This window comes from Nomascus leucogenys, chromosome X (genome assembly GCF_006542625.1).
Source record: "Nomascus leucogenys isolate Asia chromosome X, Asia_NLE_v1, whole genome shotgun sequence".
Classification (NCBI taxonomy): domain Eukaryota; kingdom Metazoa; phylum Chordata; class Mammalia; order Primates; family Hylobatidae; genus Nomascus; species Nomascus leucogenys.
This window is the reverse complement of record NC_044406.1, coordinates 125,116,933-125,133,002: the sequence shown is the minus strand read 5'-3', so window position 1 is coordinate 125,133,002 and position 16,070 is coordinate 125,116,933. Positions and strand designations below refer to the sequence as shown.

At 35.9% G+C, this 16,070-nt stretch overlaps 1 protein-coding gene across 1 annotated transcript in view; it reads left to right on the top strand.

Moving 5' to 3' along the window:
• Nucleotides 1–15,644, top strand: part of MCF2 (MCF.2 cell line derived transforming sequence) — a 64,795-nt gene extending 49,151 nt beyond the window's left edge. The window contains exons 18-26 of the mRNA XM_003272589.3: nt 1,532–1,624; nt 2,443–2,568; nt 3,257–3,478; nt 7,442–7,534; nt 8,926–9,004; nt 9,556–9,628; nt 10,920–11,029; nt 12,227–12,339; nt 14,906–15,644. Of these exons, the coding sequence (XP_003272637.1) occupies nt 1,532–1,624; nt 2,443–2,568; nt 3,257–3,478; nt 7,442–7,534; nt 8,926–9,004; nt 9,556–9,628; nt 10,920–11,029; nt 12,227–12,339; nt 14,906–14,938 (942 nt within the window). The 3' untranslated portion in view covers nt 14,939–15,644. The remainder of the gene's footprint in view (nt 1–1,531; nt 1,625–2,442; nt 2,569–3,256; nt 3,479–7,441; nt 7,535–8,925; nt 9,005–9,555; nt 9,629–10,919; nt 11,030–12,226; nt 12,340–14,905) is intronic.
• Nucleotides 15,645–16,070: the final 426 nt, after the last annotated feature.

Below are 16,070 nucleotides of genomic sequence, written 5' to 3'. Positions count from 1 at the left end.
CATTTTAGTGGTTCGTCCATGTTGTAGCATGTACTAGTTTTTTATTCCTATTTATGGTTGAATAATATTCCATTATATGGATGTATAGCATTTTATGTATCCATTCATTGATTGATGCACATTTGGCTTGTTTCTACCTTTTGATTATTATGAACAATGCTGCTGAGAATGCTTTCGTATAAGTTTTTCTGTAGACATGTATTTTCATTCCTCTTGGCTATATACCTGGGAGTGAAAGTGCTGGATCATATAGTAACTCTACATTTAACTTTTTGAGAAACTGCTGGACTCTTTTCCAAAGTTACTGCACCATTTTACATTTCCAACAGCAGTGTATGAGGGTATTAATTGCTCCATATCCTCATCAACACTTGTTATTATCTAATTACTTCTTAAAAAGACTTTCAACAAGCATCCTTTCTTGAACCTCACCTTTACCTCCCACTTTCAGAGGTACTTGGTGTCTATAATCCCTGAGACTTTGTGGAGGGCAGGGAGGAGATGTTTATAACATAAATTGAGTTGTTCCTTGGCTTTTTCCTCCACCAACTTGAAATCCACTTTTCTCCAGTGTGCTCGGTTGTTGACCACTTCTAAGTTTGGTTTCCAGTTTCCAAATTTTGCGCAAGTTTTCCCCTTGCTCATCTTCTTCATAACTTTGTGATTTTGCCTAGTAAAATAACTTTTCCATCATTTTAGTTGGTTGTCATGAGTGAGGAAATCTAAATGCATGTATCAAGTTGGTGCAAAAGTTACTGTGGTTTTTACCACTGAAAGTAATGGCAAAAACCGCAATCACTTTTGCACCAACCTAATAGCAGTCCTCCATCTTTAACTCTCATTTGAATTAGATTGTATGTTGGATTTTACCCATATTCAGAGGAGAGCCATGGTTCTTATTCAGGCGTATTTTTCTCCAATCCCTTTGTGTTCTATGCTTTATGCACATTTCATCCTAAATATCTGCATTTTGCCCTAACTATGGGCCCCTACAATGTTCCCAGAACCCAACGTCATGACCCTTATATTTATAGTGGCAATGGGCCAATTGCTGAAGTATAGCACCAGTTGATGAGGGCTTTTTCTTGTTATATTAAAAATTTTGTTCTCATATCCAGTCTGATTTATATTCAGCACAACCAATTTCTTTTCTGAGCCCTGGCTTGTAGAGCTTGGTCTTCTGTGAATTTTCTTGAATATATTAAAGAATGTTTTAATCATGTTAATCTATAGTCATTCCCTGCTTTCACACCTTTTAAGCATTCCACATCAATATGAATTTATATTTGAAAACTTTTAAATCTTTGAAATGTTGAAATTGTTTACCTCTCCAATCCTTGAAATAGTGTTTATGGTAGTTTTTCAGATATATTGTGTCTTATAATTTCTGTGCTATAACAGTGATTTTTCCAATAAATATTCTTTGAGATGTAAGAAACATTGGGGCATTAGGTTTAATCAATGAACACTTGGCATTTTCACAGGTGCATGTCTTAATTTAATTTTATTGATATTTATCTTTTAATGACAGGAATGTCAAAGAAAGTTAAATCACAAACTTAGACTGGATTCCTATTTACTCAAACCAGTGCAACGAATCACTAAATATCAGTTATTGTTGAAGGTAATTATATGAAGCATTTGTTTGTTTCTTTACTTTTTGAGTCAGATATGGCAGAGCCATTAAAAAGGAAATAGTTTATTAGGAAGCACTAGAAATAGGTAGGCTCAATGACTGGGAAGGCTGGATTTGGCAGAATTTTGCAGTGTGCTCCATCAATTCACTGTGGCTACAAATGCCATAGGCATAGATATCAGGCTGAGAATATCTGGAGTCTTAGCTATTTAATTTTTCATACAAGTTGTGTTGATTTCCGCACAATGTTTTACTGAAGAACTTTAAATATTTGTAAGAAGAACTAAACAAAGCAAATATTTCTTATAGTTTTGAGGCTGCATTTCATAGGGCCTTCCTAATGAAAAATGCAAATGGCACTCCCCTAGTATAATGCAAAAGGATTGCTAGAATCTTGCGTTAAGTATAAATACAATACGGCTTGTTTTAAAGTGAATTTTCATAATATTCTATGCTATATGCATTACGAGTGCATCATGGCTAAAACAAATTACTGTATGTAGAGGACAAAAGAACCCTACGTGTAATGGCTTTAAAAATTGATCTCTGATGTGTCTTAATAGCTATTATACTTCAACTCCAGAAGCATTAAATGTCCTTTGTTTTATACTATTCAGTCACTCTTCTACTTCCTCTATTTTGACAGCCATTAAACATATACTGCAGCAAAGAGCACGTAAAAGGAATTACTCCAAAATGTGACATTATATTTGGATTCCAGCTTGAAAGCATGTTAGCCAAAAACTTATTCATTTCAACCAGATATTAATATCTACCTAATATTAATTCCTGATTTCTAATTACAGGAGCTATTAAAATATAGCAAAGACTGTGAAGGATCTGCTCTGTTAAAGGAGGCACTGGATGCAATGCTGGATTTACTGAAGTCAGTTAATGATTCTATGCATCAGATTGCAATAAATGGCTATATTGTAAGCACATTTTAATAATTGTTGGAATTTTAGAGGGTCAGCATCTCAACGTCCCTTTTCCCCTCCTGGAACCAATTGAGAAATAATGTATAAGAATCAGATAAATGGAGATCAAAATGTTGATGTTACTACTGATAATGCTAAGTGGAGAATTAGCTTCAGATCAGCAGCCAAATGGATTTATGAGATAACCTTTGTCCCCAACAGTCTTCCCCCAATTCCAGACCTGGGAGATCCTGCGTAAGGAATGTTTGAGTCAGCTAAGAAAACATATTGTTCCATAATTGCTGCTTTCCCCTATAGATAGGAATAGATAGGAAAGAAAAGAATCAAATCTTTAGCATTTGTGTAGCCTTTTAACAGGTTAGCTCCACCCAGTGGGAAAACTTGAACTGGTATATATCATGCACCAATCAGGATTGAAGAAGAGATGGGGAGACTTACCCTAGCTGAAATACCTCCAGATGATATGAAGCCAGAGAAAAGGAAGTTTCTTTTGTCCCCCACCCCCACAGTAATTTTGTACTTATGTGGTGCATGCCATGTTTTAACATACAAAGTTAAGTTTTTAAAAAACATAAATTATTCTTCAGGGTTTTAGTAGCTCAAGCTAAACCCTAACATGTTGATGTCAGAGAGCTGAATGTAGCTTTGCTTTCTACTAATGGGTTTTGATTTTCCATTCTAGGGAAACTTAAATGAACTGGGCAAGATGATAATGCAAGGTGGATTCAGTGTTTGGATAGGACACAAGAAAGGTGCTACAAAAATGAAGGATTTGGCTAGATTCAAACCAATGCAGCGACACCTTTTCTTGTATGAAAAAGCCATTGTTTTTTGCAAAAGGCGTGTTGAAAGTGGAGAAGGCTCTGATAGATACCCATCATACAATTTTAAACACTGTTGGAAAGTAAGACAATTTGTATCGGGTAATGTAGTATTGTTTCGTGTGTGTGTGTGTATCTCCCAGTTTGTACATTTTTTTTTTGTTTCAAATGAGTAGGTTTTATACTTTCGCTGCACATCTTTGTTTTTGTTTTTAAATCTTAAGTCTTATGTAGAAGTCAGATGAATCATAACTTCTCTGCTTGGAGTGAAGGTGAGGGAATTCAGAGCTTTGATTCCTCCCGCTCTTCTCACTACAATCCTAGGTATTCCCCAAGGGGGCTCCCTAGCATCCTGAAGAGCACAGTTTAAAATTATAAGGAGTGTCCCAGCCTCCTCATAAGCACTCTCTTTCGAGTGACACTGGGTGGAGTTCTTGGTCTTGTTAGAAAGGAGCCTCATGCTACAGGAGAGACAGGGAGGAAAGAGTTTCCTCCTTTTCCTCAATGCAATTTAAAAATGGATAACTTTTGTGTTTAGCGTGCCCCCACCTTCCTTTCTGTGTTCCTCGTCTGCACCCTTCCTGGGTGTTCAAGGCCACCTATAGCTGAATCCTTTCCATATCTGTCCTGTTCCATCTTTCAAAATTACTTTATTCTCTCCTATAAACAAAATCCCCATTTTGTCCTAATATTAGTTTGTTATTAAAATGAGAACAGTATTGTTTGGGGAAGTTATTGACAACCCAACGATACTTACAGCTGGTTTCTCCAATAGAGAAGAAGAACTTCCAATTCATATGAGACCCGTAATTGACAAATTTGAATTTTTTTACATCTAATGCATTTCATCTTTTGAATTCTAAATTCTAAAACCAATATAGCGTTTGTCACAGAAAATTTCAAAAATAGAGAAAATGATTGTCCTTAATTCCCCAACCACTATCACGTTAGTTACTTTTCATGAGCATGTTCTTTCATAGTTTTCATCACCAGTATATTTGACAATCGATGAAATTTTCAGCAGCAGTTATAAAGAGGACAGGCAATATGTTTTGAGACAGGCGTGAGATATTTGTATTAGGAGACTACCTATAAGCAGGCCTTGCTTTTGATTCTTCCCATAGGGTCAGCAGCCCCTAGTTGTTCCCAACAAGGTTCCTGCCCAGGGTCGGGTCAAAAAGAAGTAGTTCTTCCTATCGTGTATTTTCCCTGCTTCACTCTGAACCCACAGCAGCTTCTTTAAAACTCTTGTTTTCATCACAAAGGGCCAGTTGCTCCTTTGATTTTAGCAGTCCACCTCTAAGCCCCCAAATCTCAAAGGGCCTTCTAAGTAATTAATAAACATTGATTGAGAACCATAAATTTGTAATCTATGTCAGAGAGGGTTCACATCTCTTGCTGTCTGTATACCTATTCCTTGGGAAGGTACTTTACCTTCATAGGCATATTTGACCCAAATCCATTTGATGTACATTTTATCGTGAGGTGACCTAATTTCTACCTAATATAGTATTTCTATTTCATATTAATTTTCTATTTTACCTTTAATTTGTTACAGTGATGGAAATGCCAACAAAATGTTTCTTGAGTACATTAAAGTAAGGGGGATATTAGGTGATTAAGTCATGAAAACTGAAACTGCAATAGGTACCATGGAAACAGAGAAGGTGGGATAGATTCAAGAAACATTTCAATAGAAGGTAGACAGATGGGCTTGATGACTTACTAGCTACAAAAATTAAATAATACCTGACATTTAAGGAAGAAAATCTTTCTGATTCTTCTTTAGTTCCCCAGTAATGCCAAGTATCCTTAATAAAAAATATTAGCCAGTGATGCCTACAAGCGTTTAGACCAGGATTCCTCGGAAAATGGTGATACCACTAAAAATTAGGATATTTCTTAGGGTTCACTATGCTCCCTTCTGCTTGCCTGCTTATCATGAGATTCCAGCATTCAGCAATTGCTAGCATTCCTAGTCAATGTGTTATTTAACAATTTGGGTTATTAGTTTCAAAGTCTTACCTTTGGTAGAGAGGATCATTGCAGATATTCTACTGCTGAACCTTCTCTCTCACTTTTTTTTTAACTTTTATTTTAGATTCGGGGGTACATCTGCAGGTTTGTTACCTGGCTGTATTGCATGATGTTGAGGTTTAGGGTACAAATATCCCATCACCCAGGTAGTGAGCATTGTCCCCAAGCGTTAGTTTTCCAACCCTTGTCCCTCTCCCTCCATCCCTCCTCCGGTAGTCCCCAGTGTCTGTTGTTGCCTTTGTCTATGTCTCTCAGTTTAAATGAACTCTTGTTTTGACTGCACCATACAAAGCTGGAATCCCATGGCCTGACCATGTACTTTCTAATTATTTATATGTTATATTTTAAGTTGGCTGCTTATATGCAAGGAAAGGCCCTATCTAAAGTCAAAGTTGACCAGATGGGGAGATTCGAGTCCTTCAGATTCCTTAGTTCATGTGTTTATTATCATTGATTTTTAAAAATTTAACAAACCTGCACATAGTCCTTACTATGTGCAACACATAATGGTTAGATTTCCAGGGCAACTCAGAAAAGTTCGCTTAATCGATTATAATGTACTATATGTTTGCAATAAAAAAATAACAAAACAATTGCAATTTAAATAGGGGAAAGAGTAGAAAGCAAACTCATACTTTAAAAAGCTAATTATAGGATCTAAGCATTTACTCCATGTTATTTAGTCCTTATATCAACCCTATGAAATAGGTGTTCTTTCCATTTTATAGTTGAGGAAACTGAAGTTTAGAAAAGTTAAGCAACTTGCACCAAGACACATAGCTAGTGAATGGTAGAGATGTATTCCAATCCAGACCTCTCTAACTTCAAAGCCTGTGGGCCTTCCAGCTTATCATGTTATTAAGACAAAACCATGTAATGAAACAAAATTAATTTTTAAAAATATCGAATATCAGATTACTATTCATCTTAAATTGTGATATTTGAGCAGAAGTAGGTTAGTTGGAATGATGGAGTGAGAATATAAAGATAGTTTGGGACATTGTGAAAATAACTTCTTACTACATTCAGGGTGGATGTTATAGGTTCTTTCATTAATATGTTATGTTAAATTACGTTTCTAAGCATAAGTGCTTTTCTTCTCCTTGGTATGGCGATCTCCCTAGCACTACCTTTAATGCTTATCAGCTCTAATTAGGGCCATTTGGGGGGCTCATAACTAGAACAGAGAGTGAGATACTCCTTTAGATAATTAGGTAAGAATTGAAAGAGAAGAGGAAGGCAGAAAGGAACTAAAAGAATGTTTGTGCAAAGGAGTGAGATTACCCAAAATGCAATTAGCCAAGCTATTAGCAGAAAACGATGAAAGAAAATGGAAGAGTTTATGACTTGCACAATCACGTTGAGGAAAAGAAAAAACTGTGGTAAGGAAGAGATATTGTGTACAGAAGTTTCACTGGGTACAAAAAGACAACAATGTCCCATTACATATTATTTGTTTTTTTTTTTTTTAGAAAGGCCAAGGGATTGGTGGAAAATAGAGAGATCCTTGTGTACCTGGCTGGTTCTCTCCTGTCCCATAAATTAGATGTTTATAACTTGTAGGGCTTCTATCAAAATAAATTATAATTTGTAAGATTAAATGATCTGTCAAATGATTATTCTAAATAACCATTTAAATTAATTTTCAGTGGCTTTTCTTTATTGATGTTTAATTACTTCTGTTTGACCCAATAATTTGTTTTAATAGTGTACTATTAATTTATAACATAATTAGATCTTAGATGGGCTACTTGGATGTTCAGATTTATAACATTTGTGTCAACCACTGAAATGAAGCATGCAATCTGAACTATAAAGTGCATAGTTCAGTGAAAACATTTACATACTCTCGTCTATGATTGTAATTATCATTTCATATTCATTTAATATAACATGTATTTTTCTGCCCAAGAGAAATTCTGTTTCATTTAGAATATGATAGGGTAGATTTAATGTAATTTCATATGCAAAATAAAATGCTCATGAAAATTTTGACTTATTTATCATAGATGGATGAAGTTGGAATCACTGAATATGTAAAAGGTGATAACCGCAAGTTTGAAATCTGGTATGGTGAAAAGGAAGAAGTTTATATTGTCCAGGTTGGTCATTTAAAAATTCTTCTAGAAACCCAAACCTGCATTGAAATACAAAAGCCCGAATTTATCAACAAAAATAATTTTGGTCGCATTTCAAAATTTCCACTCCTTTCATGTAGGTCAGTTAAATATTATTTGAATATTCTTTGTGATGTATTTAAATGTTTTCTAGCAGTTACATTGAGATAAGCCTGTGGTGTTCTCTAGGGCTTCAAGTTTTCACAACTACATAGGAAACTTACCAACTAGAGCTGACAGCTTGGCAGGTACTTCTCTGTCCCCATCAAATTTCCAAGTTATGGAATTATAATAGTTCTGAGTTCATCTTATGCTAAGCATTCTAGGGGTACCTGATTATGAGACATGGGGATGTGACAGTTCAGACTTGCTTTCTGCTTCTAAAGAACATGGTTAAAGCCCTGGCCAGTTGTATAGGGTCCAACATGTTTCAGGGAAGGGAAGAGGAATCAGAACATTTCAAGAGGGTGTTGTCATTGCAATAAATATTTGTATCTTGACTTGTCAATGTGCTGTTATCTGTTAAAAATGCTCAGTGTTTTTTGTTTGTTGTAATTCTTTACTAGGTGACTACAATCTATAAAAATACGTTTTCTTGGCTTGCTTAAGATATAATATTTGGTATCATTTAACAAACATCTTGTAAGTGATGGGAGGATATTTAAGGAGGCTTTCATGTTACCATCAGTCACCAAGGTTATTCTGCAATAGATGGCCTTTTCAGAAATAGTAGAGCTTGTTTTATTTTACTAAAATTAAACATCAAAATATTATATTTTAAAAAGAATCCTCCTGTAAAGACAAAATAAGTGAAATTATATTTCACAGTTTCATCCAAGCATTATTATACCATTATTTAAGGGCAATTTCAAAATGGATTTTTTTTTTTTTTTTTTTGAGACAGTGTCTCACCTTGTTGCTCAGGCTGGAGTGCAATGGTGTGATCTCGGCTCGCTTCAACCTCTGCCTCCCAGGCTCAAGTGATTCTCCCACCTCACCCTCTCAAGTAGCTGGGACTACAGGCACATGCCACCACACCTGGCTAATTATTATTATTGTTATTATTTGTAGAGATGGGGTTTCCCTATGTTCCCCAGGCTGGTCTCAAACTTCTGGGCTCAAGAGATCTGCCCACCTTGGCCTCCCAAAGTCCTGGGATTACAGCAAAAATGGTTCTGACTATATTATTTCATCTAATCCCATAGCGAATTATTTGCTTCATAAAAATTTTAACAATCAAACGGTTAGGATTTGAGTACGGTGTTATAGGGAGTAGATCATATTTTATGTACACAATTACATTTGTTTTATTATAGTACATCCTTTTTAAAAGGAAATGTGTACCACCTCCCTCCTGCTTTTTTTTTAATCTTTAGGCTTCTAATGTAGATGTGAAGATGACATGGCTAAAAGAAATAAGAAATATTTTGTTGAAGCAGCAGGAACTTTTGACAGGTAAATTCAAGCATGCATTCTTCAGAACAAGAAGTATAGTAACGGCTTATTGACTCAGATTCTTAAATTATTTTTCCAGAGAATGGGGCTGATATTTACTTTATACTATTACAATGAGAAGATTTGTTAATTTAATTAGTAGGAGATTGAGATTCAGAGGGTTGTTTAAACTATTTTGAAGAATGAACTTTACACTAGAAAATGAACCCTTGTGCTTAAGAAGCAGTTGAGAAGCAACACAGTGAACTGATTGTGGTAATTCCCAGTCCTTTCCATGAGGTGACTCTGCTTAATATCTCTAGTAATCATTGCTCTATAATGATGGAATGGGAGCCAGTTCTACTTCTAAACTTGAACTTCTTGAATAAAATATTATATGGTTCAGACCTTTCCAAATTCAAACTCGAGACTGGCCTTCCCTCTGATTATTTCAAGTCTGTGAAGGTTAAGTCTAATGGCAAGGATGCGTGTGTGTGTGTGAAAGTCATTGGCCTTCAAGGAAGTAAGAAGTGTGACTTCTGAATGATAATATGCTTTGTTTTATTTCTCAGTTAAAAAAAGAAAGCAACAGGATCAATTAACAGAACGGGATAAGATTCAGATTTCTCTTCAGCAGAATGATGAGTAAGTGATTATTCTTTAAGAAATATCACTCCTGCAATCTTTTGTTTTCTGTATATAACATGAAACAATGTAATTAAAGTATCTCAGACAAGAACCATCCACCAATTTAGCAATAACTCATCAAATTCCATAAACATATAATTTTCTCAGGTCTAGCCTTATATTGGAGGCTGATAGTTCTTAATAGTTATCCCTTGGGTTGATTTCTAAACATGATTGAAAATGCTTTATTTTTAATATATCATTGGAAGAATTACATGTAGGCTGACAGGAAAGGAGGCTGTGTTCATAAGCCTTTTTTTTTCAAAGTATTTTTGGTCACCTTTGATCTGATTGGAAAAAGAGGGTTGTAAGAATATGGGAATAGAGCAAATGAAGGACTGGCTCACAGTTTTACAGACCCTTGATGGGGACCTCTTGCTGATGATTTGGCCTCTCTCTACAGAGAGAGAAGGTATGGATCCTGGGAGGGAACTGAGCCTGGACACAACCGGGAGTCATTAAGGAAGCTGGCAGTCCTATATGACAGCACACTGGTATGGGTTTAGAGATGTAGTCATTGTATTCTGCCTCTAGAAATTCCAAAACGTGGAGTTCTCACTGACCATTTGCATATATGCAGAAAGAATTCTCTCATTGATTCTGAAGGCCTGGCACAGAGATTCACCACGCAGCATCTGCATGCTGTGGTGATCATTGAATGACTTATTAGAAATACTGTTTTTTCCTTCGCTGCATGTCATCTTTCTGAGGTAGCTAAAATCAGATGAAACATATGGTGGTTCACGTGGAGATTTAGGAGAACTATTTAAAAGTTACAGAGAAAGTCTTTAGCTTTCAGAGTTCAAAAAACTCAATCTTTTATCGTACATTATAGGAGTAACATCTTCAGGTTTTATGCAGTAATTGACTTAATAGTAGCTGGTACATACTCAACAATATGAATCAGTTGAAGGTTTCATCTTCATTTATGTACAACAACTTACCTAATTCATTAATGTTATAAGTCCACAGAGCAACGGGGATTGTATACAATACACCTACTTTGGGTCTAGAAGGGAGTAGTTTTTCTCCTTACATAATAGAGAACATGCTGGCTTGGATCTGAGATTTAAGCTTTTGTATATTATAACCTATTGCCACACAGATTTAAATAGGGAGTATTGGCTGTTTGGATGGATTCTCAGCATGTTCTTAACACTTGGTATCAATGGAAGAAATACCACTTTAAATTTCTTTTTACTTTTAGACTGTACAAAAGCTCACTTAGTTTTATACATCACTATTTCAGAAAGCAACAGGGAGCTTTTATAAGTACTGAGGAAACTGAATCGGAACACACCAGCACTGTGGTGGAGGTCTGTGAGGCAATTGCGTCAGTTCAGGCAGAAGCAAATACAGGTATGTGTCATGGTCATCTGAAGACGAGATTCATGGGTGTGCAAATTTTTACTTTGTATTATTAATTTGGAAATCTACCCACTTGGTATTTTTGTATAAACAAAATACAGTTAACCCATTTTTATAAGGCTCTCATGTCTTGCATATGCAGGACGATCCGATGGGTACTAGAGAGTATTGGTTGTCAAAGTGTGGTCCCTGGACCAGCAGCATCAACATCACCTGGAAACTTTTACAGAAGACAAATTCTCTTGCTCTATTCAGACCTTCTGGATCAGAAACTCTGGGAACAAGACCCAGCCACTTGAGTTTTAACAGGCTCTCTCTGTGATTCTGATGCGTGGTCAAGTTTGGGAACCCCTGCTATAAAGGATATAGTGATGAATAAAACATATATACTGGCTTCAAGGAATGCGCATTTCACTTACCCTGGGTTTAATGAATAGAGAAGAGTCATTAACAGCTGGAATATTTATTCTTCCTCTGTGAATGGTTTTATTTGAAGTGATTTTAAATACTTTATTTAATTCAACAAATATTGACATAGCATGATCTGCATTCCAGGAGTTATGCAAAGTGCTAGGCATATAGTCTAATTAGGATACACTCAGCTGCCATCCTCATGAAGCTAGGAGAATAGAAAGATAGTTAAACAAGCAGTTAAAAGTAAATGTGGTGAGTGTTACAGCAGGGAAGTACAAAGTGCTGTAGAAGCATACATGAGGATCACCTAAACAGCTCTAGGATCAACAGCATAGACTTCTTTGGAGAAATGCCTAACAGAGTGCCTGATGCTCAACACTTTAATATGATCCTTAATATGGAAGAGTTCTCTACTGGTTGAGGAGAAAAAGGTAATGATAGCCTTGTTGAGTTTCCAGTTATCCAATTAAAGGTCACTTCCCCCAGGTCATCTATGCTGTGGCCCCCAAAGAAGTAAGGAGAGAGCATAGTACTAATGCCTTCATTTGACAGGTGAGGAAACCAAGTTAGAGAAAGGTGACAATGACTTTTCCAAGGTTGCATGAATAGTTTAATGTGGCCAGGATGAGATCTGTTAACTTGCTGCTTACATTAGATTGGTTAATCCATTTTTTTAAAATTCAACTTTTTAAAGCATTACAGCTAGTTTTACTTCTCACCTTGTGGTAAATTAGCACCATCAAGTAACTGCCACATTCCACACTTTTCTTATAGTTTGGACTGAGGCATCACAATCTGCAGAAATCTCTGAAGAACCTGAGGAATGGTCAAGCAACTATTTCTACCCTACTTATGATGAAAATGAAGAAGAAAATAGGCCCCTCATGGTTAGTAATAATATTTTAAATTAAAATTATTGAGGGAGTTTTACTGACGAAATATAGGTGGAGCACATAGGGGCAATCTTTTGTCAGCATCCTTGAGGCCATTAGGAGTATGCCACTGCCAAAATAACTGAAATAAATCTTATTATGAACATCAGGAAGTACTTCTGTCTTTAAGTAGAACCTGTTTGACCTATACATAGAGCTTCTACTGATGTTGATGAAATAAATAGTCAATCTTTCCAAATCTCTAAAATCCCAGTTTTATATTTAGTAGAGCTTCACCACTGTGTTTTCCATCCAAGCATGTGAAATAAAATCAGAGAACAAAGGGGCTTCAAATATACTTTAAAAGCCAGTTTGGATTCCAGATTAGAAAACAAAGGAAATAAGCATTATATATTAAAAACTATTTAATAACATCTGGGGGATATATTTTAGTGTGTTCTCAAAAATGCACTAATGATATAAAATCTCAGCATATTAGAGCAAGGGAGCACCCTGTAAAATTAAAGGGGGTTGCTTTAAGGTCAAAGTGTTTATAAAAGGAATAGTTTGCAAGTTGGTAGGATACTAGTGGGCTATTAAAGAGGAGGTAGGACTGTTTGGGAGTAAATCCCTACTTTTCTAAAGTCACCAGCTTGGAGGGTAGGAGTGATGCTTGGAGGTAGAGTGCTCCTTGGTGCCCTTCAGAGGAATCAATTACATTTGGCAGTTCTACTGTTAGTATAAGAGGGTAAACCTCGTCGCTACTAAAAATACAAAATTAGGCGGTTGTGGTGGCGCATGCCTGTAATTGCAGCTATTCAGGAGGCTGAGGCAGGAGAATCGCTTGAACCCAGGAGGTGCAGGTTGCAGTGAGCTGAGATCGTGCCATTGCACTCAAGCCTGGGCAACAAGAGTGAAACTCTGTCTCAAAAAAAAAAAAAAAAAAAAAAAAAGGAAGATAATGGCATGGGTAATCACAAAGCTGTACAGCATTGACTCTGAAATGCAGTCTTTAAAAAAGTAGATATTGTTTCTCCTAATACTATGATGACCATAATACATATTTGTGTGATAGTTTACCGTTTCCCAAATGATTTCTCAATTAATATTCACAGTATTAGTATGAAAAAGAGCAGGCTTTATTACCTTCAATTTACAGAGTAGGAAACTGAGGCTTAGATCTGGTAAGGTATTTGTCCAGAGTTAATTGTCTGTACCTGCAGTTCCCAAACTTTTTAATGAAAGAAGCCTTTACATCCTTAACAATTGAAAACCCCAAAGAACTCTTGTTTATGTAGGTTATATCTTTTAAAAAAATACTTTCAACTTTTATTTTAGATTCAGGAGGTACATGTGTAAGTTTTTGTTACATGGGAATACTGCGTGACGCTGAGATTTGGAGTATGAATGGTCCTGTCACCCAGGTAGTGAGCATAGTACCCAACATGCAGTTTTTCAGCCCTTCTGCCAGCCCTCTTTCCTCCCTCTAGTAGTCCCCAGTGTTCATTGTGCCCATCTTTGTGTCCACGTGTACCCAATGCTTAGCTCCCACTTATAAGTGAGAACACGTGGTATTTGGTTTTCTGTTCCTGTGTTAATTTGCTTAGGATAACGGTTTCCAGCTGCATCCACCTTGCTGCAAAGGACATGATTGCATTTGTTTTTATGGCTGCAGAGTATTCCATGGTATATAGGTTACATCTATTGATATTTACCATGTGATAAAACTAAGAAATACAAAATTTTGAATTTAATAATTGTTTAAAATATTAATAAACCCATTGTAAGTTTATATAAATAAGATTTTTATTAAAAAGTTACATTTTTTAAAATAAAAATCAGTGAGAAGACTGATTTAAATACTTAAATACTTACAAAAGAAATACTTTTGTAAATCACTTTAACTTCTGGCTCAGTAAAAGGTGAATTCTCATATCCACTTTTGCATTCAATTTGTTGTGCTACCATACACCTAGTATCCTCTAGAAAACCCCACTGTGTACTTGTGAGAGGATGAGAGTGAAAAAGGCAAATAGTGTCTTAATGTAGGTTGACCTTGCAGACCCCTTGAAAGTGTCTCAGGAACCCACAACAGTCTGTCTCCCACACTTTGGGAATCTCAGGCTTAGACTAATAATAAAAAGAAGTATAATTTCTTTAATTAATGTTAGCTGGGGATGGAATGGATAGGAGTAGTTGTTAAATGTGAGCAGAAAGTCAGAGGAAGCCAGTTTGTGTTTAACCATTTGCTGTAGATGATCTATGAAGGCATTGTAAAGAACTGAGTTTTAAGTAGGCGTTTTTTTTTCTAGCTATGGTATCAGAAGATAAAGTAAATATGCAAAATTGAAGAATGCTTTAATCACAGAGGATGGGAATATAGAAAAACCTATTAGTTTCTCTCTCTTTGTCCAATAATTCTCTGAGATGTGCTACTAAGGAAAACATATAAAAGAGCAACACAATGTATTCCATACACCCTTCTTCCCTGCCAAAAAAAAGAAGCTGGAATGACCTGCTCTTTTGGCTTCACTTGGTCAAGTGGTAAACTGAGCAATAATGGGTGCTGCTTCCCTTGTAGAGACCCGTGTCGGAGATGGCTCTCCTATATTGATGAAGCTACTGTGTCAAATGGCAAGTAGCTCTTTCCTGCCTGCTTCTCAGCTCATTTGGAAAAATACTGCGCAAAAGACATTCAGCTCAAATGATGCAGATGTTGTTTTCAGGTTAATGGACACGCAAAGAAACCACAGCACATACTTCTTTTCTTTCATTTAATAAAGCTTTTAATTATGGTATGCTGTCTTTTTAAAATCATGTATTTAATGTGTCAGATATTGTGCTTGAAAGATTCTCATCTCAGAATACTTTTGGACTTGAAAATTATTTCTTCTCTACTTTGTAACCAAATGCAATCAGTGTGCCTTGGATTATTTAGTTTATTAATGAATTAAGTTAAAATTATGGCTGCAAAATGGCTAAGGTCAAGTAAAGCACAACATTATGATTTAATATGCTTTTGTTGAAACCACAACTTTTGTGCCCATTATTTTAACCTGTGTGAAACAATACAAAGCCCAGAAATTCTTTTCGGGGCATGAGTAAATTTTGTTCAGGGCTACTGTCTGTATGTGCCCAGATAAAATTTTCACATGAGAGTAGCTTACAAAAGCCGTATTTAAAAATTAATATTTTCACACTTTTTTTTCTGGATTTCTGCTTATAATTAATGTAACTTAAATTAGTTGTGCTCTGCTGTTTTCTGTATATTTCATGTTGTAATTCTTTTTTTCAAATAAAAATTAATTCTTCAGGTTAAATAAACTTGTTCTGCCTTTTTTGTTCTCTATCACATACTGCTGCATGTCTGTCTGTTCCTGCAAAGCTGCTGCAGCTACCACTTTTACCAGTGAAGAAAAGAGTTAATTCTTCATGTTGCAGAGCAGGCAGTTATGCAAGTGGTTTTGCAATCAAGTTTGTAATATAATTTTTTAAAACAACTTTACAGTCTTCAGGCAAATATAGAGCCCTCGCAGACTGCAGGAAGAGAGGCTCAGAAGACCTCCTGATTAGAAATGGAGATATCATTCAGCTTTTCCATGGGAATGCTGAGGGTCAATGGTAGGTGTGTTTGCAAAGCCTGTGATGATCTCCAGCTGGGGCACATAGATAGCTAATCAAATGTTCTGCTTTATCTGTATCTTTGTTATACAGTGTCCAAAAGCAGAAATATCACAGCAATGGCT